We start from the raw sequence: 23,128 nt of genomic DNA on the forward strand, positions 1-23,128 counted from the left end.
ATCAGCTCCTGTTTTGGGGCACAGAAGTTTCAGTTTGTTGTTATTCCGTTCCTGTCTCTCCAGCACGGGACTGTTTAATAACAAACGTGGATATCAGGCCCACAGATAACGCCTCACACAAGGAGTGTGCTCAGCTCTGTGCGATCCCTGTACACACACTGCATTTCTCACAGCACTCACCAGTTCAAAAACATTAATACAAAAGTTTATTTTCTCTAAAGGAACAATTCAACACACTTCTGAACTGCATTAGGAACCAAACTACAGAGAGCTGCTGGCAGCTGAGTCAGGCACAAGGTGGCAACACCTCAGCTTTGTTCTGAGACTCCTGTCACAGCCCCGAGCTGCCTAAGGGTAGGTCACACACCCCAAGGACAAGGCACGGTCACCTAGCGGTGCTTATCATCATCTCTTTGCTTCTTGCTATCTCTGTCCCTGCTCCGGTCTCTGTCCCTGTCCTTCCTGTCTCTGTCCTTCCTTTCCCTCCCCCTGCTCCTCTCCTCCTTGGAGTCCCTCTCTCTCTCACTGTCACCCCAAGCCCATGGCCTCTCCCTTTCTGGCCAGCGTTTGTCCCTGCTCCTCTCGTGGTCCCGGTCCCTCGTTCTCCAGTCCCTGGTTCCCTCACGAGACCAGTTTCTTTTCTCTGATGATCCTTCTCCGTAGAAATCATTTTTCATGTTTGGCAAACTGATGGGCTTTCGGAAAGGTCTGTCCCGTCCTCCGAACCGCAGCTGCCCGGATTCTTTTTTGCCTCCAAACCCACCCCCGAGCCTCCGGGGAATCCATCCTTTGAGAGTTCTTTCCAGTTCAAAGTCCACAAAGATCTCGTGTTGGTCGATGACCAGCCTGTTGGCATCTCTGTGAGCCTTCAGGAGCGCGCGCTCCTCTTTGTACTCAACAAACGCGTAACCCTTGGAAAACCCCGTCACCAGGTCTCGAACCAGACGGATCTTCCTGATGTCTCCATAGCGGGAGAAAACCTCCTTTAACTTCTCCTCTGTGGTCTGAAGGTTGAGCCTGGCCACGAAGAGGGTGAGGTGAGGATCCCCCGTGACGCCCTTGTTGGGTACGTACCGTGCCAGCATCGCCCGCCATATGGCGCGGTCGTGGGGCTCCTCGTCCGTGCCGTCGATGCTGCCGGCCTTGAGGGGGTCGTACTCCTTCGCTATGGGGGCCCAGTCAGCCATTCTCTGGTGGGGGAGAACACACACGCCACAGGTTCATCCAGCACCGCTGTACTTTGTGTTCATCCCAAAATCCCCCGAAGTGCGACACACGGAACTAAACCAGCCGTGTCGCTGTTGTTTGAGTCCGCACGCCGGCACTGAGCCGTGTCCGGGAGCCGCATCCTGCCCTGGCCTACCCCGGCCTGAGGGGCCCCGGCGCGGCCCGGGGAGGCCCCTCAGCCCCGCTCCCGCCGCCGCCCAGCGGGCAGGGGCCGATCCGCGGGGCCGGGGGAGCCGCAGCCGCTCCCGCCGGGGCCGGTTTCAGCCCCTTTCCCCGCTCCCGGCCGGCCGGAGCCCGCCAGTCCCCCCGCCCCGCTCCCGGAGCCACCGAGGCGGCTGTGGCGCTGCGGAAAGGCCGATGGGTTCACGGGCCTCGGTGCCGGTTCCCGGGGCTGACGGAGAGCCCCCCGTCCCTTACCGGCAGCGCAGAGCGGGCGGTGCCTCCTCAGGGGAAGGGGCAGGGCGGGAAGCGGCGCGGGCCCGCGGCCGCCGCCGTGGGAGCGCCGGGGGCGGGAGGGGCCGCTCCGCCCGCGGCCGCGCCGGCAGCGCCGCCCGGCCCGGCTGGGAGGGAGCGCCGGGGTGCGGCGGGCATGGAGCGGGGCCGGGACGGGGAGGAGGAGCTGGAGGAGGAGGAGGAGGAGGAGGATGAGGAGGAGGAGGATGGCGGCCCGGAGAGCGCCCTGGAGAAGAGCCCGTTCCAGCTGACGGCCGCGGATGTCTACGACATCTCCTCCGTGGTGGGCCGGGACCTGCTGCAGCTCCGCGCCGGGCCGCAGCTGCCCGCCGCCCGCGCCCGGCTGCAGTTCAGGATCGTCAGGGTGCTGGAGATGCTGGAGGCGCTGGTGAGCGAGAGCAGCGTGGCCGAGGAGCAGCTGCGGCGGGAGCGGGACAGCCTCCGGCGGGAGCTGGAGCAGCTGCGGGCGGCGGCCCGCGGGAGCGCCCCGCAGGTGGGTGCGGGACACGGCCAGGGCACACGGGACAAACGGGGCACGGGCTCCTTCCCCAGCACGGGCACACCGCGCGCGGGTCGCGGAGCGCACCCAGCACCACCCCAGAGGGGCCGGCCGATACTTGTGGTCTCTTTTGTGTCACCAGGACGGGGCTCACAAAGTCACTTCCCGTCTCTGGCCATGAAAGCCGTGAAGCTCTTTCCTCCGGGGTGGTTACGGGTCGCAGTGCTGTGGATTCCCCGCTCCAGTTACACTGACCCAGCAAAGTTGTGCAGGCACGCACGGAGGTCAGAGAGTGCAAACCCACCGTGTTCAGCTCTTGCACCGGCCCCATAGCGACAACTGTGTGCAAACACTGAGGCTTTGTAACCCCCGGCTGAGGGAAACGGATGTCTTGACTACTACAAAGGTTTTAAATTAAAAAAGGAGAGCTCAGTTCTCACCTTTTTTTGACACGGAATTTTGGTGTGGCATTCGATGGCTCAGCCTCTCTCATCGTCTGAGAACAAGCTGATAAAAGCATCTTCTTGACAACTAAATTGCAAACTCTTTGGGACAGGGAGTTTGCTTTTAACTGTGGTCAGAGCTTGTCACAGTTGTGGCCTATACTTGGCTGGGGAACACAGTCACTAAGGGAATACAAAATATGAAGAACTATAATTAACTGCTTGGGGAAAAAAATCAGGATTGTGGTGCATTCATACTAGTTCTAAAAATTCCTTATTTATAAAATCCAGATATTTTACTCTCTGAATGCTGAGTTTTTTGAGAGTTACAGGATCCACTGCTGTTTATTTTACAGCCCAGCCTTGGACCAGATCAGATGGTGATAGACCTCACAGACCCCAACCGGCCCCGGTTCACGTTACAGGAGCTCCGAGATGTACTGCAAGAGAGGAACCAGCTGAAAGCTCAGCTTCTGGTGGTGCAAGAGGAGCTACAGTGCTATAAGAGGTACAGCTTGAAGTCAGCAGAAAATTAATACCACTAATAACAAGTACTTCATGTCTGGGAAGTTTATCAGGTGAGAGTCTTGCAGGTTTGGGCCCCTAGGTCAGGATGGGCACTGTCCAGGTATGTAAGGGACCCCTGTGCTCCCAGAGCAGACAAATGAGCAAAGAAAAATGGGGGAACAATGAACTGTCTGTGCAACAGGATTTAAAAACCAAACTCCCTTTTCCTCTGCACAATTCTCATTGCCATAGCTGTCCCACTCTCAGCCCTCACACAGTTACTCCCACTCCACACCCAGGCCGTGTTCTCGTGCACAGGAATTCCTCTGTGCAGTCACAGCAGTTGCACACACACTGTGTCTGAAGCTACACTACATACCAAAGAGCACGGGGGGTTTCCAGCTCAGCTTTAGTCAAAGTTTCCTTCCTCCTGCAGCACGACGCTGCTTGATCTCTGGTCCATCACTCCCACAGGGTATGGCACTGATCTAGAAAGAGAATATGGACCTCTTTCATCATTCATGATAAGCTGTGGGGTTTTTAACACTGCAAGCAGAGTTGTGTAAGGCCCTTGAACTGTGCAAAGCAAATGATTTCAGAGAAGGGTTTGGTCTTTCTTGAAGGGAGAGTCAGTGTGAGTCAAAGGGTGGCATGTGGGAAGGGTCTTGATCTTGGTGCTACAAATTCCTTCACCCCAAAGCTCTCCTTCCCAACCTCTGCCTCCTCTGATCAGGCTGGATTAGAACTCTTTGGGTCAAGAAATTACTTCTTAATCTAGACACAGAATGTCTCAGCACATTAGATTTCAGTTGGGATATCTCAGCAGCTCCCTCCTGGATACAGCGAGTCCCCCCTTTGCCTTGTCTGTAACAGGCAGGTTAAACCAAGAAGTTAAATCCAAGAGTTTACAAACTGCCTGACAGCCCCTCCCCAGCTCAGCTGGATGCTTTGCTGTGCAGCACTGGAATGGCTTCTTGCTCTGATTTCCCAGCTGTTACACAGTTTAGTACAGGCCAAGTTCAAAATGAAACAGTGGGAACGTTTTCAGGGTTTTAGTGATTTGAGCCACAGTGCTGTGCAGCTTTTCAGGTCGAGTAATGTGTGGGGTTATCTCCTCAGTGTTACAGCTTAAGCCAAAACCCATTTTCCTTCTAAACAGTCACATAAAATCCTAATTGTAGTAAAGAGTAATTGTGCAGCAGAAAAGGATAAATACACATTCTAAAATGCCTTGCACACATTGGAAATAAGCTCTGTATAACACAAGGTAACAAACATCTCAGAGACTGGCTCAAAGTGACTGGTGGTGTTTGGGGGCTGCATTTCTCATCATGATTTCTGCGTGGAAGTTGCCATGCAGATGTTAGAGCTCTGCAGTGTCACCCAACAGCTCACTTATCTGTCTCCTTTAGCCAAGAGGAGAATCTGCCTCAGAATTACCTCGTGTCACACCAGTTTTTAAGTGCTGTGTTTTTATTTCCCAATCCAGTTGAGTGTTGCTTGGCTACCCTTTGCCTGCAGCTAGTGCAGTCACAGGCTTTGATCCACTGAGCTCTCCAAATGACTGAGGTCAGCTCAGGACACGCTGTGAAAACACGGAGTGTGCAGCCTGGGAAAACCTAACCCTGTTCCAGGCAAGGAAAACACCCTTTGGTCAAAGTGAAACTGCTGCCTGGAGTAGGTGGTTACAACTTCTGGAGTGTAGAAACACTGAAGTGGGATGGCAAAATCTAGAGCTGAGGCAAAGCCTTTCTTCTCTCCTCTGTAGGCTGGAAAGAGGAACAGGCAGCTGCCTTGCAGGGGAGCTGGGAATCTCCCATCTGCTCCCAGCCTGCTGAGAGCCTGGCTGGCTGCGCTGGAGGTACCACACACCCACCCCTGCAGAAATTCACCATTTGTGTCCACACCCTCCTCTTATCCTTGGACTTTTGCACAAATCCAAGTGTGATTACACTTCCTTTTCACCACCATTATGATTTGCCATTTTTTTCTGTGTGGAGAAGTCAGCTCGTTACTTTTTTAGTGTTCTCATTAAAGCATAACTCTGGCACCATTACATTGCTGTATTTCGGGATAATAATTCATTATTTTCAGCTCACTACAAGGAAGAGGCTGGGCTGCCATCCCTGTCCTGTGAACACTCATTCACCCATGTCCAGCTGCCCAGGGAGAGATCTAAGTCATGCACTGTCACACTCTGCACAAACCCACAGAAAATAAACAAAACCCTTTCCTTTCCCAGTGGGATCATCTCACAGAAAAGAGACCAAACTGAAGAACTGCAAAAAGAAGCCAGTGGCAGCAGTGCTGGCACGAGCAAGGACAGTGAAGAGAAGACAATCATCAAACGACTGTAAGCTCGCAGATTTTGGGGCAGAATTTGTGAGAACATGGCCCACTCCTTACACAGTAAATCCAGGGATGGATGCTGAACTTTAGCCTAGTTGGCTGGATATTGTTTTCTGCTCTCCATATAAAGTTAAAAACCTGATAAAGCAATCTGTTCCTGGGGAAAAAGCCCTGCACAGGAAAGCACCTCCACCCAGGCAAGCAGGGAGTCACTTTTTTCCTAGGAAAAACAAGCATTCCTGAGTAAAATGATTCAATGCTTGCCTCCCCTGCCAGCCCCTCAGGACTGTGCTGTCAGAGCACCCTGGCTGGCCCCAGGCTTTGTTTACATTGTACACAAAACCCACAACTCAGGGTCTGTCCCTCAAGTCCCCCAAAATAGCACACTGACAGGGCCACCCCCTGCCTGTTCCTTGTTTTCCAGTTGTACATTATTGTTTCATTTCTGCTATTGATTTTTTTTTCTTTTAGGTTTTCTTTTAAACATGGAAAATGAGCTTCCTCAAGGACTTTGCTGCTGGTGAGAATGGCACTGATGAGCCTCAGAGGCGTTGGGAGACAATGATTGGAAGCAGCAGCATCACTCCTACTGTAGAGAATGAGCAATCTCATTAAAATCATGTTGTATAATATTCTTTCAGAATAGATTGTACTCTGCTTTTTCAGAAGCTGTTTGAAATGGACACTTTTTGTATTTTCTTACTGTCAGACATTAGCCACATGTAGAAAATAAAACGTTTATACAAAGTTGGGGTTTATTCTCATTAAAAGAGCCTGGGATAATCTGTACTAGAGCACACTTATCCTGTCCAGCTATCAAAACATTCAGCCCAAATGATTTTGTAAGATGAAGATAAGTTAACAGAGACGTGCCATTCACAAGGGGGTGTTTGGGGCTGAGATGAACAGTGGAGAAAAGCACAGCAAAGAAAGAAAAACTGCTGCAGTTGGGGTCTACCCACATGAAGGACTGAGGTGCAGGCAGTGCTCAGACTGGAACAGGTGCACCAAACATTTCATTTCTGACAGATGAGGGTCTCCTGTGGTAGGCAGTTGTGTTTTGCATAAGCTCTGTTCTTTCAATCACCTGCCACAAGCTGTGTATTGGCCCCAGTAATGAGATTTAGCACCAGTGGAAGCAAATAGGACAAACAGAGGAGTGAGAAAAGAAGCTTGAAAGACACCAATTAGGTTCTCCATTTAGAAAGGTAGAATATCCAGAGCAGAAAATCTGAGCAGACATAAAAGAAGCAGTGACAGCTATCAAACTGTGATCTTACTCTCTTCAGAAATAAAAGCAGGCTCTGAAGTCTTTTGATTCCCTCTCCTACACTGGCAGCATGAAAAATATAGGACACTGCACACATCTGCTGAGCTGCACAACGAGAGTGTGGCTCAGCAGAAGGCAGAGCTGCAGCCTCCCCTCAGAGGTCAGCAGTAACTCTGTTAGCAAGGCCCCACCACAGATGGCTGAGCTCAGCAGCTGCTTTAGCCAGGGCACAGAACCACTCCAGTCCTTTTGCCATCTTCAAAATATCAACGAGCCTCAGCCATGCCCTCATTGTGTATTTTCTGGAGCAGGGAAGGCAGTTACTGCACTGCCTGAGCAGAGGCTTTGTGCACACAAAAATTAAACAAAGAAACAATCAATCAGCAACAGCCAGAATGCACCTCTGAGCTGAAGAGAGATGCTCACATGTGGTCTGAATTCCATCCTCTTCCATGGTTTATCCAGGGATGTATTTTCCAATCTCCTTTAAAAAAAGCAGTTTAGCTCCCAACCCAAGGCTATCTTTCCCTGTGACACCTTGTTAGAAGATGAAGCCTTCCTGTGAGATAAACATCCAAATGACACATCCTGTGAGAAGTCCATTGAGATAGATCTCTACACGTGTTCCTAGAAAAGTAAAGGATACATATGCAGTGCAACATGAGCTTTATTTCCATCCTCCAACGCAGTGCTACTCAATTACCAGTTAAGCTTTCAGAGAAGACATTTTCCTTTATGTAAAACAAGGAGGTCTTTCCTCTTCCTTGTTTACAAAAGTGATGCTGAAGTACAGAGGTTTTAAGCTTTTCAACCTGATAGAGAACAAGTAAATGTTTAAATAAAATAAAATAAACAAAAAAAAATTATTCCAATTTTGACTTCAGGGAAGTGCTCTAGTTTAACAGGACACTGTACACATTGCTGAGGTCTCTGTTACTGAGACCAGAGAAAAATCAGTGCCAACTCAGACAAGTTGGCCAAGGCTTACCTGAAATTCAGTACATGTAATGTAACAGGTCTCCAGTTAACTCTTCAGAAATGGGGAGATACCCAGGCTTGCTCTGATGAGTTTGCCTTGTGTGAAGCAGTAAATAATATAAAGCATTTAACAGCTAATGATTTTCACAGCTTTCTTCCAAAATGCTCATGAACTGCAATGGAGACACAGGTAGTATAGCAGCCATTTCATCAATAATAAATATATTCTTTATTTTACAGAGACATTGTCTTCAAGTTTTTAATTTAAAAAATACATCACTAAGCCACCTCTCTTGCTGCTGGAGCACACAACCAGGATGTTGTTGTTGCTATCTGACCTATCACATAGGCAAGCATAAGATTGTCTAGAGGGCATTCAGCTGGAACAGCAGCAGCCTTCAAGACATGAGGAACAGAAGAATTAACAGAGCCACAGATCCCTTGCTGACATCTTCCAGCAGCAAGCGTGGCCGATGGCTCACAGCCATTTTCATCTACACACGTGCCAAGCCTGCCTTGGCAAAAATTCCAACTGGTAAGAATTCATCTTTAACATAAAGGACCTGCATTGTATTGCCTGCCTAGATCCCAGATTTGGCTCTCCAACAGAAACGTTCCCAACATCCACGAGATGCCAAGAGCTCAACTCCCATGTGAGACAGTGGGACCAGACCTACAGGACCAGGCAATAAGGAATCTGCTTTCTTCACTGCATGAACTCCATCACTACTGTTTGAAGCTGCACATGAAGATGACTCCTATTTTTGGAACCACTATGCTCTAGTTCAAGCATTCACAGTAAATAAATAGCTTCTGATGTGGCTAATTAGCATAGGAAGGTAATATAAAAATTTTTGGAGAGAGCTTTTACTTCTTTAAAATCCTCTGGGAGACACCTCCAAGAATCAGCCATCAACTATAAAAAAGGTACCTTCTCAAAGTTTAGAAAACAAGTAAATGTCAAACATTGATTCTCACTGTGAAGTTCTATCTTCACATCTGTAATCAGTATCAACCCAGTCTATCAAAAATCACCCTCCTTTGGCTGGGAGTCATTTCTCCAAAGGAAGGAGTCAATCTGACCATCCTTTTCCCCAAGTGCCAGTGCATTTGAAGTCCACTGCCAACAGAATGTACGACACAGGAGAAACTGGATTCCTACCACAAATTATTTGAGAATGACAATAGCATCCATCTCAGAGAAGCCTGTCAGCCTGTGCAAGCAGTCTGACAGGCAGTCAAGCCTCTGGATGACCAAGTCAGAGTACAGCAGTGCCTCTGTCATAAAGCCAAGTTCAGCACCCCAAAGTGGAGCTGAGATTTCCTTGCAAAAGCAGAAGCACAACCCCAGTGATTAAGATTCTGTGCAAGTCTTTCACTGCTCAAGTGGCACTGGTCACTATGCAGAAGCACTGAAATTTTAAGAAGGGTTTTCCTTTTATGATATAAAAGTTTTGGCAATCTAAGATCAATTATTCAAGCCCGCCTGGAGAACTGTAATAGGTATTTAAATACTGCAAAGCAAAAAGGCAGTTTTTAAGGAGCTCGGAAGACCATAAGCAGTCCACTAAGAAAGCTGAGGGAAGTGAGGGCAGGAAGAAAAAAAATTCACTGACTCCTTGTAGAACAGAGTCCAAAAACAAAAACCCCAAAACAAGGAAGATGAATTAGTGTTTCAGCCACGGGTGAGCTTCAATGGAAGCTTTGCTTCTGTCTCCATAGTCGTACAAGAGTTCTTCACCTGCCTTAATGTCCCTGGAAGCTATGAGGATGAGATGAGGCACACCATCGATGTCGTGCAGCTTGGTCTGGCAGTTGCCACACTTGCTGTGATTGATGAGCCTTCCCAGACGATTCGTTTCTTTCGTAGCATCGACACTGAAAGAGCAACAACAGAGGGCGGGATTGCGCCTGGGACACGTTTGTGCACAAAGCCCAAAGTGCAAACCAAAGAATGAGGAATCCACACGAGTCTTGAAAATTTGAGGAGAAACAGAACATTATCATGTTACATTACAGAACAAGCATGATTAAATACAGGCATAATAGGCAAGGAAAGGAAACTGAAACAACTCAGATTTTTGAGTTAGCACAAAACCCAGACATTGAAATCTTTGGACTGTTTGAGCTGTTTCCAGGAATAGCAGAACCTAGATGTGAAATAAATTATAAAGCTTGAACTGAAGTGTGTGTCAGAGAGTGGGGAAACAAGGACACCCAGTCAAAGTTGGAAAAAATGTTTTTCTTCCAGGGAGTCTGTCCATCCTGCTTTCCAAACCAGCTCCACACAATTCAGATAAAGGAGTTCATTTTAGAAGGGGATAAATTTAGGCAGAAGACCACTGCAGAACAACAAGCCTCATCTAAGCAACTCTCCACACAGTTTGTGCTGTACTTCAAAGAACAGGGCTTTGAGCCACCTGCCATTCCTCATAGCCCAGACATATGGGAGGCTCTCAGACAGACCATAGACCAGTGCTCCAAAAGATTTCATAATTCACAGTTCCCATTAAAAACAAAAAATTTGCATGAAAACAAGAAAAGAATTAGCAGCATTCAAAACCTCTATCAATGGAAGCTTGAGCTCACCAGTAGGTTTTGCTGAGGTACTGGAAATAGTACATGTAGCAGCCTGTGGACGGGTCTTGAGCATACACAGCCTCTCGTTTCTTGGCATCTGTGATCTCGATGAGATCCCCATGATATTCAACCACAAATTCTCCTCGATTAAAATGTTTAGTAGCAATTACTCCTCTCCCTTTGCCATCAATGTAATCAATCTGTTGAGTTGAAAAGAAAATACTTTCTCATTTCCCAGCTGATTTACAGCATTGCAGATACGCTGATTACTAGGAAATGATTTGTCATTAAAAAATGCCGCAATGGGAATTTGTGTGTACAGCAGACAAAGCTGTAGAAGCACAATGCATGGCACTGTGGCAGAAATGCAGGATGAGTTTGGGACACACTCTGAGTTACACAAAGTGGACACAAAGCCTTCCAATCCAAGAATTTAGGAGTGCATTTCTGTAAAGACCTTTAAGGCTCCTCAGTATTTCTAACTGGGGCTGCATGTACATATCCTTCAGAGATCAACACTGCTCACTCAAAGGAAGGACTGTGTGTTTCAGTTTTCCTGCATTATCAGAGAATCACAGGGTCCTGAGACTGAGTTCTGCTAATCTCTGTTTAAATAGATTAACATCAAGATTCTGTATAACAAACACTACAAGACTACTTAGGTTGACACTGCAGTTACCTTCATTCCTTCTTCTTTCCCACTTGTAATCAGCTCATCTATTTTCCTCCTTTCCTCAGTCTGCAGAATAAACAAGAACAAACAAAACCACAATATTGTTGATAGCTTCTGTAGCTTATTCTAGAGCTGGAAGGAAATTACCAACCAATGACACCCATTGTTCCAAACCATCTCGTATTTCCAGCAAACTGAATGGCAGAAAGACAGATTTCTGCCCCCTAAAATACATAAGCAGATAGATTCTGTTCTAAACTGGACCAGTACATCCAAATTGTAAGCATGTTCTTAACAATACTTCAAGTGCATAACGTTATTTGCATTTGGAATGGAAACAATTTACAGATAGTTACTAACTTCCCCAAATTTTTCGTTAATCAGGCATGTTATAAGTAATGTAATTTTTAACAAAAAGCACTACCTCTAATTCAGATTTGCTCTTCCTGGAACTTCTTCTAACTGGGTAATAATCTGTCACTTTTCGGTTTGGTGTTCTTCCTTGTGTTCTAAGGAGTAAGAAAAAGAGAACACACATTTCAGACTATTTGTTAAGTTATACCTCTAGAGGAAAGGTATGTGCAAGAAATTTTTATCTGAGCTTGGTAAGTTGAAAGGTGATCAATATGAATCAGTGGTTTTTATCAGTACTCTCAGCTTCAAACCACAGCTACATCCCCTTTTCTTCCCCACACTGTTTCCATTACTCCAGTACTAATTCTTGAACAATAAAAGTGAGATGTCGTTGGAAATCAACTGAAGGTCACATTACAAGTCTGGGGCCCCCTGCGTGCCTTGCCAGAAGGCACTTGAAAATTTAGGTCACAAAAACTGCTTGGCAAGGAATTCATTACTGTTAGTTCACATTACTCTGACACCATGAGAAAGGGTATCAGCTCAGCCTCCAACTGTTCTGTTTCTGACAAGACACATTCCCATTTGTCCACAGGAAAGGAGGTCTTAATGGCTCCTTAATTTCTTTTTTTCCATCGGTGACCAGCAAATATTTCACTTGTGATAGAACAGTAGAACACACTAACCTTGCTGTCAGGACAAACAAGTTCTCTGCAAAGTAGATACTTGGATGATATTTTAGGGCTTTTTAAAGCATGATATTCTTCAGAAAACAAAGAGCTGTCCTTTCACAATTCCACAAGTCACTCACTTTTTCCTTGGTCCCCGTTTTGCTTTAACCATCTTCTTCTGAGCTGGCTTTGCATTGGCCTCCTCAGCACAGTCTGCAGGCAGGGGAGTCCTCTGGGTTTCCACAGTTTCCTGGTTTTGATCAGAGGAGGGCACCGAAGGATTGCACCCACCTTCCTTCTCCTTCTGGTCTTCTGGTTTCACAGCACCTTCTACTGCTTTGCCACTATTCTTTTTTCCTGGTGACAAGGAAATGGAATAAGGCTCTGAGCTTAGGGCCAGCTATACCCAAGTGCTTTAATGAATTCCAGTGGTTTATAGCTCTATCAAATGAGAGAAAAAGGACAGCAATGACCCTGCACTGCTGGGCTCAGCAGCTGCAGATGTTGGTACCAAGTGGCCAATGCCACCCAGGCTAAATCCATGGGAGCTTAAGGGCTGGCACTGACAAGAAATCTTCATACCCACAACCAACATTCAGTTGTTTTTTTGCATCCTACCCCAATACAACCACATCCTCCTCCTCCTCCTCAGAGAACTGACTCAGAGGTAGGGGAGTGTGGTTTAAAGCTGAATAACGTTTTTATGTCGAGTAAATCATCAGGTTTAGCAGTCCCATCTGCTGAGACAGATGTTTCAGTCTCACTGGAGAAAAGAAGCACAGCTGCAAGGCCTCAGCAGCGGGACAAGCTAAAGCCATCTTCACTTCCTTGTCAAAACTGGGGAGCCAAATTAGGAACTAAAGGCCCCAGGTTTCCAGAAAGCCTGACACTCCCTGCATCAAATGGGACCTAAAATACCTGCTTGCTAAAAGTGCTGGCATCAAAGTGCTTTGACAAATCACCAAGGCTGTTAAATGCACCTTTAAACACAAGCCACTTTAGTCTTCTTCTGCTTCATAAACTTAGGGAACATTCCCATTTCTGGTCACTACACTGAAGCACCCGTGAAGCCTTGGGCTCCTCCTCACTGCTTTTATTTCTTGATGACAATGTTAGAATTGGGGGCAGTGGGAGCACCAAGATAAGCAATCCAAAGCTCGATCTTACCAGCTCCTTTCCTGTAGGTTTCCTTTAGTGTTTTGCCCTGACATTTCACCTCGTGATACATGACAGAGTTTTCTTCTTGAAGCGGGGGGCGAGCACCAGGAGCTTTGCTGGGATTCAGGTAGCCGTAGATTTTGGATTGACCAATAAACACATTCTCCTAAAACAGACCCACACAAAAAATCAGTTCAGCACAGAGATTCCAGGAACCTCAAGCTGGCATCCACAACGGTCTGCAGCAACCAGGGCTGACAGGTGATTGTGCTGAGGCAAATTACAATGTTTGAAGCATCACCCTCTCTGAGATTGTGATTCTAAGTGAAAACATAACAGTGCTGAGCAGTCTGAGAACTTAACTAATGCAAGCTCTCAGTCCAAGAGATTTCACATAAAATGTGGCAGGATGGGGTAGTCATAGCTAACTCCAGCCTCCACCCTTGTGCCTCACAGTATGAACTTTGGTGCTAAAAAAAACCCCAAGCCCGAGCTCCTGTGGAAGAAGGCGGCCTCAAAGAGCACAAGCCCCAAAAATATGAATAACGCTGCAAAAATTGCTCAGGCCCAGTACAGAGCTCTCATAGCAGAGAGGTATGAGCTAGCCAGCTGCTCTCAGGAGGTGTCAAATGTTGCTGCAGCAAATTATACGCTCAACTGAGCAGCACAGGAATCGGTTTTACAGCCTACCTTGAGTGACACCTCTCAGTAAAGCATGGGAGATAAACAGTGCTATCTTTTTATCCATTATATGATACAAAAATAAAGTGTAAAAGTTGTTTATGGCAACAAAAAAAGCCCACTAAAGAGTCTATGCAAAGGCCAGTCAGGAAAATGGCAAAACCCTCTGGCATGGCCACACACAGAGCCTGGGGTTTGTTCACTGGCACTGGCTCCAAGATGCCAACAGTGAGCAGTGTCAAATTTAGCAAAGATTAGTGGAATCCTGTCACCTTTGCTTTTACAGTCTCCTGCCACCTGGCCGTGTTTGCCTGTGCAGGGTATGTCAGGCACACCAGGGAGCCCAACCATGAAATCTCAGTGTCTGGACAAACAGATGCAGCTTGGGCAGAAGGAGTTTTTCTTGGCTAGAGTTTGACTCAACCAAGAGCAATTTTCAGACATTGCAAGCCAGTTAAAACAACAAAAATACGCAAGCATTTTTTCAGAAAAGCAAGGAACAAAGGGTCCCAGTAGTTAAAAAAAGATAGCTCAGATATAGCTGACTAAACAAATAGCTCAGTATTTCAGTCACAGACACAGAAAAAGTAAACAAAGTACACAATAGAACAGATAGGATAATTTTAATAATTAACGCAGTCATGAATAGCAAACTTCCTATGTACATAATTCACACAAAATCAGACCAGTTAAAGGCTCAAATCTTAGTCCTCAAATAAACTTTACTAGAGATTGAGATTACGATAGAACAGCCTAAGAAAAAGCAAATTAGTCAGACGCTCCCTGACCTCCAATATTTCTGAAAGGCCTATGAAAGGTAAAACTTGCTTATTAAAAAAAGGGGCTTCAAAGCATGGAACAGTATGAAAACACTCCGTTTTAACAATTGCAAGCAATGAACCCTGAGCTTCAAAGTCCTCAATATTTTGTAAGAAGTTTAAATGTGGGTATTTTAGGAGAAAGCCCAAAGCAGTAAATGCAGTCCACCTGCCAGCTGAGCCTTCATGCTTTGAATACACTATGAACAGGAAACGAACAAGTATTTTTCCAGCACAGCTTCCTCCCTTCATTCCCATTCTGCCTGCTGCGCTCTTGGCGCAACAGAGACGCCGCTGCCACGTCTTTGTCTGTGCCAGGCTTGAGACCTCGGAGAGCAGAGATTTTCCCACCACGGCAAAACACAGGAAAGGTGGCTGAGAGGCTCCGGGATTTGATGCAATAACCACAATTATTTCCATTGGGAGTTAAATGCAAAGAGACAAGCGGCCTGCGGCCAGCTGCCTGTGACAGAACTACAGGACGGGGAAGATGGCACAGAGGGAATGCCAAGCCTAGGGCCTGTCTGCGATACGGCACAGGGAAACACTGAAAGAGCCCGACTGTACTTTAAGTTAATCGGTTTTTGAATGATTTGAGGGGCGCCCGAAGGCCCGGGCCCCGCGGCTCCCCGGGGCAGCCCGCACGCCGGCTCGCCCGCACCGGGGGGAAGCGGAGGGCACTGCAGACCCCCGGGAGCCGCCCGCCCCGCTCCGCCCGCCCAGGCCCGGGCACTGCTTACCCCGCCGGCCCGGGGGCGGCCAGAGCCCTTCCTCTCGGCGCTCTCGGGGCTTGCCTTCTCCACGCCGCCCGCCCTGGTCTTGGGCATGTTCTTCCCTAGGAGCAACGGGGGAAGATCGGCGCCTGAGCCATGTCCGGCGCTGCCGCCCGCGGTCATCGCCCGGCCGCCGCGGCCTGCGCCATGTTTAAAGGGCTGGATGCGGCAGGGCGAGCCGCGGCGGCCCAGCCCCTTCCCGGCGAGCTGCGCACACCGCGCGGGGGAGGAGTCCCGCCGGCCCCGGCTCCCCGCACCTCCCAGGAGGAGCTTCCGCGCCGCGGAGATGCCCCGCGCCGCGCGGGCCCAGCCCCGCCGGCCCAGCCGCGCCCCGGCCCCGCTCAGCTCGTGCCCGCTCCGCCCCGCGCACCTCCGGCCATGGCGGCGGCGGCGGCGGCGGCGGCCCCACGACCCGGAGCCCCCGCGCCGGGCGGCCCCGACTGTCCCCGCGGAGTCCCCGCCGCTGCCAACCGCTCCGCAGGGCGCCGCCGCGTTACCCTTGGCAACTCCATTGGCTTAATCTCCTGCCAATCATCGCGCTCAGGCCTCTGATTGGCGCAAGGGGCCATAATCCACCCTCTCCCTGTCACTCCGCGGTGGCTGCAGCTCCCGGGAACGGGGTTTAAATGTGTGCCCGCTGGGCGCTGATTGGCCCGTGAGGAGAGCACGCAGCGCTCTGATTGGCGGCCTGGCAGGGAATGCCCCTCCCTCGGCCGGGCCGCGCCACGTGCGTGGGAGCGCGCGGGAGCGGGACCCTCGGGCCGTGCGGGGCGCGGGGGGCCGGCGGCACCTCCACCCCGTCCGCTCCGCCGGTGCACCGGCACCTCCCGCCGCCTCCCTCCTGCACCTCTCCGCAGGGAACATGGCCCCCGCCGCCTCGCAGCGGGGATTCGGGGCACCCCTAATCCTGGCGGGATTGTGAAACTCTGCTCTTCGGAATTATTAGGTTGCTCGACGCAATGTTTAGCTTAGATAACCCTGGCTGAAATTTAAGTCTATTAGTGCCATCATCCAAGACTGCCTGGAGAGCAGCTAATACTCAAGCATTGCACTAAAGCATCAAAGACCTTGTGTACATCCCCATTCCATAACGAGGGCAGCTCAAATATTACAAAGCCAAATGACAGAGCCTTAATTATTACCAGGAGAGCTGGAACTGCCTTCAGCATCGATTCCCTGGTCAGAAGCTGCCAACAGGACTAGTACCTACACTTTGAAATCAGGAAAGTACAACGGCAAGGAGTAAGCAGCAATGAGGCAAGAGCACAGGGATCAGAGGATGTGGATGGATGCCAAGGGGATGCCATCATGGAAGTCAGGAAATTGCCACACAGGACTTCGGTGCTCCACGATAAGAGAACATTTACATTGAGCAGCAGTGCATGACTCCTGTTTCTTATCTGTGTCACCCCTCCTGCAGCAAGGCCCACCTGAGTGTGCTCAGGACACGGCGTGGTGGCACCTGCGCTGATCCAAGCGCTATCATATCACAGTGATAAGCCTTGGCTTCCCACCCAAGGCTTATCTGTAGCCACAGGCTGCTGCTTGGGCATTCCCACAGTGACATAAACAGCCAGCTCGGTGACACAGCTGAACACCATCCTTTCCCTTAACAACAGGGAAAAAACCCTTCTCATCCTAAGCAAGAACTTGGGGCCTCGTGCTTTCCAAGCTGTCCCAGAGCAGCTGGGGACTCAGAGGACAGGAATTCAGAGTGACTCCAGAGGAGTCTCAGAAGGCAGCACAGCGTTCCAGTCCACCCCCTTCTCCTCTTGTGACAGCTCTACCTTCAGGCACTTCGGGAGAAGACAGAACAAACCCAGCTCTGCATGGGCACTGTTTGTTACATCCAGGTCTTCAATCACCAGGCACATGAATTTTACAGAGGCAACCAAAATGCACTGGGGATTTTGCTGTGAACTCAAAGCTGCAGCCAGCTGCCATCCTTCAGGCACCATGCCCGTGAAATCCATGTCCATGGTGTCCTGCCATCAAGGCAGGTACTCCAAGCTGCCACAAAAGAGCAGACACTGCTCTGATTTTTCCACCCCAGTTCGCACTGTACTTATCACCCCGCTGGGATGCAACTGGAAAATAAAGATCTTCATCAATTACTAAGGTGTTCTTAGGGAACACTCTTCCTAATGTCTTGGGAAAGCTCTGGAAACGCCCTCAACTGTGGTTTTGCTCAGCTGTTGGGGGTGGTATATTTTAAATAATTATTTTATATACGTGTATTAAACAAAGCAACCGAGTTGGCATCCAAGCCGTGCGGGCCACCAGTAGAGGGCAAAGGAAGCCAAGGAATTCTCTTCCCCAGAGCAACAAAGAAAACAACGTCATCTCCAACTGGCCGCTGCTGCCGGCGCGGTGGGATCACACTGTGAATTAGCAAAACATGTTTGATTTACCCCTCAGCTGACTGCGACCAACAGCCAGAGAGGAGGAGAAATTCAAATATTAAAGCCCAAAAGAGTGCGGCTGTGACTCAGGACACGCAGCAGCACAGGAGAGAGCGCTGCCGACCCCGTAATCCAGAGGGAGCAGCGCGACTCCCGCTAGAACCAGCGCGAAAACCCAGTGACCTAAATATTCTCCCCCGTAGTGCCGCATGAGCGGCTCCCCAGAGCACCACGTTTTACTGCGGAAATGTGAAATTGTTTTGTGGGGGAAGGGAGAACGAGCGAGGCGTTGATTTGCTCAGAAAGGGAAGAAAATCTTCGAGGTAAATCTCTTCAGTGTAGATGAACACTCCATCCAGATTTTTTAAAAAATATCTTTGAATTCATACTTTCATTTTCTGTCCAATATACCAAGGAGATGCTTGTTAAATATTCCCACCTGAGAGCAAGTTCTCACACAGCACCTGTCATACTTGCAATTTGCAAAATAAATGGCAGCATTTACACAAATTTCTCATTCACGAGATGAAATCCCTACAATTTGTGCTTCAGCCACTAGAGATCAAGTAAAAACAATCCCTGAGGGTAACTGCTGAGTATTACATTAAGCAACATCATTTTATAAAGTGGCAGAGTAAAACGCCAGTAGGTGCTAACCGCATTTCATAGATTATAAAATATAATTACATTCAGAATAGTATCTACCAATGATTAAAAAAAAATCTCTGACTAGAAAGTGCAGTGAAATGCGTGAATTACATGCAAAATTCTATGGAAACAGAGTCCTGCAGACAAATGTGTGTGTGCTACAGTGGAAAGCAGCATTTCCACCGGTGGGATCACTCACCTATTCCAGCCGAGGATGGTCACAAACGCTGAGAGGTGACTCCCTTTCCAACTCAAGACATGGAAACCCTCACGTTCTTGTCACGATTGTACAGAGCTGCTCAGATTTAAAGTTCGATTTGGCACGTGTGAGCTGTGCTTCATCATGCCTTCATCTGAAGTGTGCAGAGGGCAATAATCAAGATAAAAGCTGCCATTTAAATTGTTCTTCTGGTTTCTGGCTATGCTTCTGTCGCCTTTTTCTCCATCTGAAGCATCACTGATTAATCTGAATTACTTAAAGTCAGTTTAATTAACGTTGCTTTGTCTTTAAATAGTTTAGCCTTAATCTGTCTAATCCTTTATTGCTTATATTAATCCCTGTTAAATTTGCCTAATGATAAAATAAACAAACTTGCACAAGATTGAATGAGTCGTACTGAACATTTGAAGGAATTTCATGATTGCTCACACTTCATCTACGCCTGGCCCAATTCTGTGTGAAAGTTGTTACGAATTTTCATGTTCTTACACAACTGGGAAAGCATTTTATTGGAAGATTGTCTCTTTTAACAAGTCTTCTCACTCTGGAAGCCTCCGGCGCTAAAAAGATGTCTCCAAATGTGAAACTAGCATGAGTGGTCTCCAGATTTTCACTCACTCTTTGCAGCAGCAAGTTTCACATTAGCGGCTTGTAAAATGTTCGCAAGGGAAAACTCATCTGCCAGCACATCCCCACGGGCGGCATTCCCGGGGAGGGCAGCAGGTGTGTCCCCCCGCATTCTCCTGGAGGAGTTCCTGTGGAGGAACACCGCAGAGCCGTGGCGCCGTGAGGGGCGGCGGTGGCGGTGTCCTCAGGGCGGGCTGGCACCGGCCGCACCGGGCTGCTCGGAGCCGCCAACTGCGGAGGGACGGGACCAGGGGGCCGCCTGAAGTGAGACGCGTTTACCAGCGGAAGCACGGGCGGGGATGAGCTCAGAGAACAGCGTTTCCCCTCAGGCCGGCAACCCCCGGGGGCGATTCCCGTGGCCGGCCCGGTCCCGCCGCTCCCGCCAACGCCGCCTCAGGCGGGGGCGCGCGCACGGCGCCTCCCCCCGCTCCCCGTGATGCAGCGAGAAACGCGAGATCTCGCGAGAGCTCCGCCGCGCTGACGCGTTCTCGCCGGCAGCCGCCATCTTGCGGGAGCCTCGGTCACGTGACCGCTCGCAGCCGTTCGCCTCCGCCTTCCCCTCCCCCCACCCTACCGGGAACCGGGCCCGGATCGCCAAGGCTCGACTACGGCCGCCGCCCTGGGGCGGGGCCCGCCCGCGGGGACGTCGCATATTTGAAGGACGGTGGATACGCCGGGCTTCTTTTTGGGGGGGAAGGAACGGGGAAATTGCTGCTTTCCCGTTGCCGATGGCACGGAAAAACCGAGGCGCGGCATGTCACGTGACGGGGGGGCGAGCGGGGAGCGCGCGCCAGGGCCCGGCGGCGGCGGTGGGAGGGGGGGGGTGGGCGCGAGACGGCGGCGGCCACGTGACCGGGGTGCCCGCGGGCGGGGGGCGGGTCACGTGGCGCCGAGCGCGCGCCAGCGGCGGGCGGTGGCTGGCGATGTCACGTGGGAGGGGAGCGCGCGCGGCGCGGCGGGGGGAGGGAGGCGCGGCCCGGGTCACGTGGTGCGGGCGGCCCCCGGCCCCCCCTCCCCTGTGAGGGGAGGGAGGGCAAAGATGGCGGCTGTGAGTTAGAAAGCGGCGGGCGGCGGGGCCGGCGGCGGAGACTTCCAGGAGCCCGCGGAAGGATCGAGCGCGATAGAGAGTAAGTCCTGCGCTGCCTTTTTGCCTGGCGCCGCGCCTGTTTGGCCGCCTCTGGCCGCTCTCCGCGCTGTGGGGCCGCCCCGGGGGTTTCCTCCCCTCAGCTCCACACCGGGGCCCGCGGCGGCGGCGCGGGGGTGTCCGGGGAGGACCCGTTGTGCTGGGAGCGGCTCCGCGTCTCCTTCGCTCCCTCAGCCCTGGAGGGCTGCGCGGCCGCCCCCGCAGGGGTCCCGGTGGGCCGAGGGCGGCGCGGCGGGCGGGGGAGGCGCCGCCGCCGCCCCGGCGGAGCCCCGCTTGTCCCGCGAACTTCGTGCCCGGGGGCGTGCGGGGGCGGGCGGCGGGGCCCCCCGGTGCTGGGGAAGCGCCTCGGTAACGGGGGCGGGCGCGGCGCTGCGTTCGGCCGCCCCCCCGCCGCATCCCCCCGCGGGCAGAGCCCCCCGGGCTGGCCCGCGCCTTTGTGCGCTCTTTCCGCGGCCGGTGATTGTTGAGGTTTGAAATGGAGAGACGAGGCGGGGGGGATGGGGGGGTTTGATTTATGGTGCCGGAGCGGCTCCGAAAGCCGCCGTGAGACGGAGCCCTCCCGCCCTTCCCCGGGTTCGCGGTGCTGTTGAAGGGATCTTTAAAGAGGTGAAGGGCTGGAAACAAAAAGTCGCGCATGGGACAGGATTACGCAGCCGATTCTGGCCCAACCCGGAAGTTTATGCCGGGAACACGTGTTGGTGGGAAGGTGGCGAGGCAGGAGCCGCCGTCCCCCGCCTCTCCCCTCGCCTCCCCCGGGGGCTTCCCCGCCCGGCCGAGCCCTCCGGGGCCCCGCTGCTCCCGGCGAGCTGAACCGCGGCGACAGACACGGCCTCAAAGTCCAGGGACTCTTAACGAGCACACCTCAAACAGAGGTTGCTAGGGTGAGTAATAGTTTAACGTGGAAATGCCCCCACAGTCTGATGGGGGAGAGGCCTTTTGGGGTTTTTTTCCTGGTGTTTTTTTTTGGGCTGTTTCTTTATTATTTTTAGCTGACCAGGTTCCACACTTATACTTTGAGAGTATAAATTAGAACTCTTGTACTTTCTTTCAGGTACTCATAGACTGGTTCTACGTGTTTGATACCTGTTAAAGATGAGTTTTGTAAATGCTTAAAAAAACCCAAACCTTGAATAGATATCTTAGGTAACTCCAGAGTAAGTAAAAAAAAAAATAAAATTAGTGTGATCAAACGACACAGTGTAAAGTTAGGAATTAATTCAGTGGTAGGCTATTTGGCTTTAGACTACCAAGGTTGTGTCTGGATTAAAATTATTTAAAAACATACATTAATGTTTTGTGAGCTGCCCTCCCCCAAAACTGAAAATCTGTAGTTGATGTTGTAAAGCAAGAATTGAAATTGTGTAACAGTGTGACATTTGAATTGGTGTTCTGTATCTGCCTCACAGCCATGAGATGTAATATTTGTATGCAGTCTTAATATTTAGAAATTAAATGTGGGCAGCGTGCCTTTTTGTCCAGGCTACTACTTTGGTTTCAAAAGTGGCTGAGAATTACTCTAAAAGCGGTGGAAGCAGCTCATGAGTATAGTAAAGGTGCTTTGAGACACACCTGGAACTGGCTCCCAGGCTAAAACTAAAGATCCTGCTGCTCTTATTCCTTTGAGTTTTTACTTCTTAGAAACTTTCACTACTGGCCAAATTATCAGCTCCAGCCTTTTAGTCTGAAAGTGGATTTCATGCTAAATTGTTGCGTTTGTAAATATTTTAATGTTTTCAAAACTTCTGAATTTCACATTTGCAGACCGTGTAACATGAGAGTTGTAAATTTTGTAGAGCAGTCATTAAAAAGCACTGAGGGTGAGTTGAACCCCACAGTGCCCTGAAGTGTCCCTGGTGTCCTTGAAAGCTTTGACGTTGGAGTGGTAACCAGCCTTGGAAAATGGGGATGATTTTTCCAGGGTTGGAGTTAACTTACGAGTTCTGTGAGAACATCTTTATTTGTGTAAATGCAAAATTAACTGCTGGTCTTGAGGTTAAGGCATGGAAGGATGAGTGAATTCATTAATTAGGGTTTTGCTCTTTGATTGGATGGTGACTTGGACAGGACTAGAAGGAGTTGGGTTGGTTTTTTTTTGCTGTTACCCAGGTTGCCTTCTGGAGACAAAAGCTGAAATGAGCAGAGCCCACGTGGATATCCAGAGAATCCTGTTGGGTGGGACGGGGCTCAGCAGCCCTTGCTGGGAGAGGCTGCAAAGGGAGATGTGAATTTTTCAGGTCAATAATAACTCATGGTTTAGACAGGCAGAGAATTTGCAGGGCAAAGCTGTCTTGTCTCTACAACTCCAGTATTTATGTGATATTATAAATGGCTTCCAGTACAGTTCAGGTGACAGGTATTCCTCAAAAAGGCAATGAGATAAACCTTTCCAATAAACCTTTCCACGAAAGAACAGAAGTTCTGGGTGCTGTTTGTGTCCCAGGCAGGCACGAACACCCAGCTGAGCACCACAGAGCCCAGGTGTGTGAAGGGCTTGGCAACAGCAGTGCCTGCTCCATTGTCATGTTTGGTTTGGACCAGTTTAGAGTTCTGTAATTGATTATTAATTGTAATTGGTTTTTAAATAAGCGCTTCAGGCATGCAGTGTTACAGTGTGTAACTCACAGCCCTGAAAATCAAAAGGTTTTTCATTGCT

General features: G+C 50.0%; 4 protein-coding genes across 5 annotated transcripts in view; 2 read left to right on the forward strand and 2 right to left on the reverse strand.

Moving 5' to 3' along the window:
• Positions 1-183: 183 nt before the first annotated feature.
• On the reverse strand, positions 184-1,784 carry SNRNP35 (small nuclear ribonucleoprotein U11/U12 subunit 35). The gene is made up of 2 exons (XM_063416214.1): positions 1,645-1,784; positions 184-1,190 (listed from the first exon to the last, which is right to left on the reverse strand). The coding sequence occupies exon 2, from the start codon at positions 1,185-1,187 to the stop codon at positions 390-392; it is 798 nt and encodes a 265-aa protein (XP_063272284.1). The 5' UTR covers positions 1,188-1,190; positions 1,645-1,784; the 3' UTR covers positions 184-389.
• On the forward strand, positions 1,776-6,225 carry RILPL2 (Rab interacting lysosomal protein like 2). Its single transcript, XM_063416215.1, has 4 exons — positions 1,776-2,173; positions 2,979-3,130; positions 5,372-5,482; positions 5,950-6,225. Exons 1-4 carry the CDS (start codon positions 1,817-1,819, stop codon positions 5,972-5,974), a joined length of 645 nt encoding a protein of 214 aa, XP_063272285.1. The 5' UTR covers positions 1,776-1,816; the 3' UTR covers positions 5,975-6,225.
• A 1,172-nt stretch (positions 6,226-7,397) lies between these two features.
• Positions 7,398-16,025, reverse strand: KMT5A (lysine methyltransferase 5A). The gene is made up of 8 exons (XM_063416210.1): positions 15,805-16,025; positions 15,402-15,496; positions 13,172-13,328; positions 12,145-12,361; positions 11,404-11,488; positions 10,986-11,045; positions 10,316-10,506; positions 7,398-9,604 (listed from the first exon to the last, which is right to left on the reverse strand). Exons 1-8 carry the CDS (start codon positions 16,001-16,003, stop codon positions 9,394-9,396), a joined length of 1,215 nt encoding a protein of 404 aa, XP_063272280.1. The 5' UTR covers positions 16,004-16,025; the 3' UTR covers positions 7,398-9,393.
• Positions 16,026-20,302: 4,277 nt separating this feature from the next.
• The window catches only part of SBNO1 (strawberry notch homolog 1), a 31,396-nt gene continuing 28,570 nt past the window's right edge, over positions 20,303-23,128 (forward strand). Inside the window, exon 1 of one of the 2 annotated variants that reach the window (XM_063415899.1) lies at positions 20,303-20,458. The gene's annotated coding sequence lies outside the window, so the exon portion shown is untranslated. Of the gene's footprint in view, positions 20,459-21,209; positions 21,357-23,128 lie in introns of those variants that run through there. The other variant, XM_063415900.1, reaches the window with a different exon arrangement.

The sequence above is a fragment of the Prinia subflava genome, chromosome 19 (genome assembly GCF_021018805.1).
Source record: "Prinia subflava isolate CZ2003 ecotype Zambia chromosome 19, Cam_Psub_1.2, whole genome shotgun sequence".
NCBI lineage: Eukaryota > Metazoa > Chordata > Aves > Passeriformes > Cisticolidae > Prinia > Prinia subflava.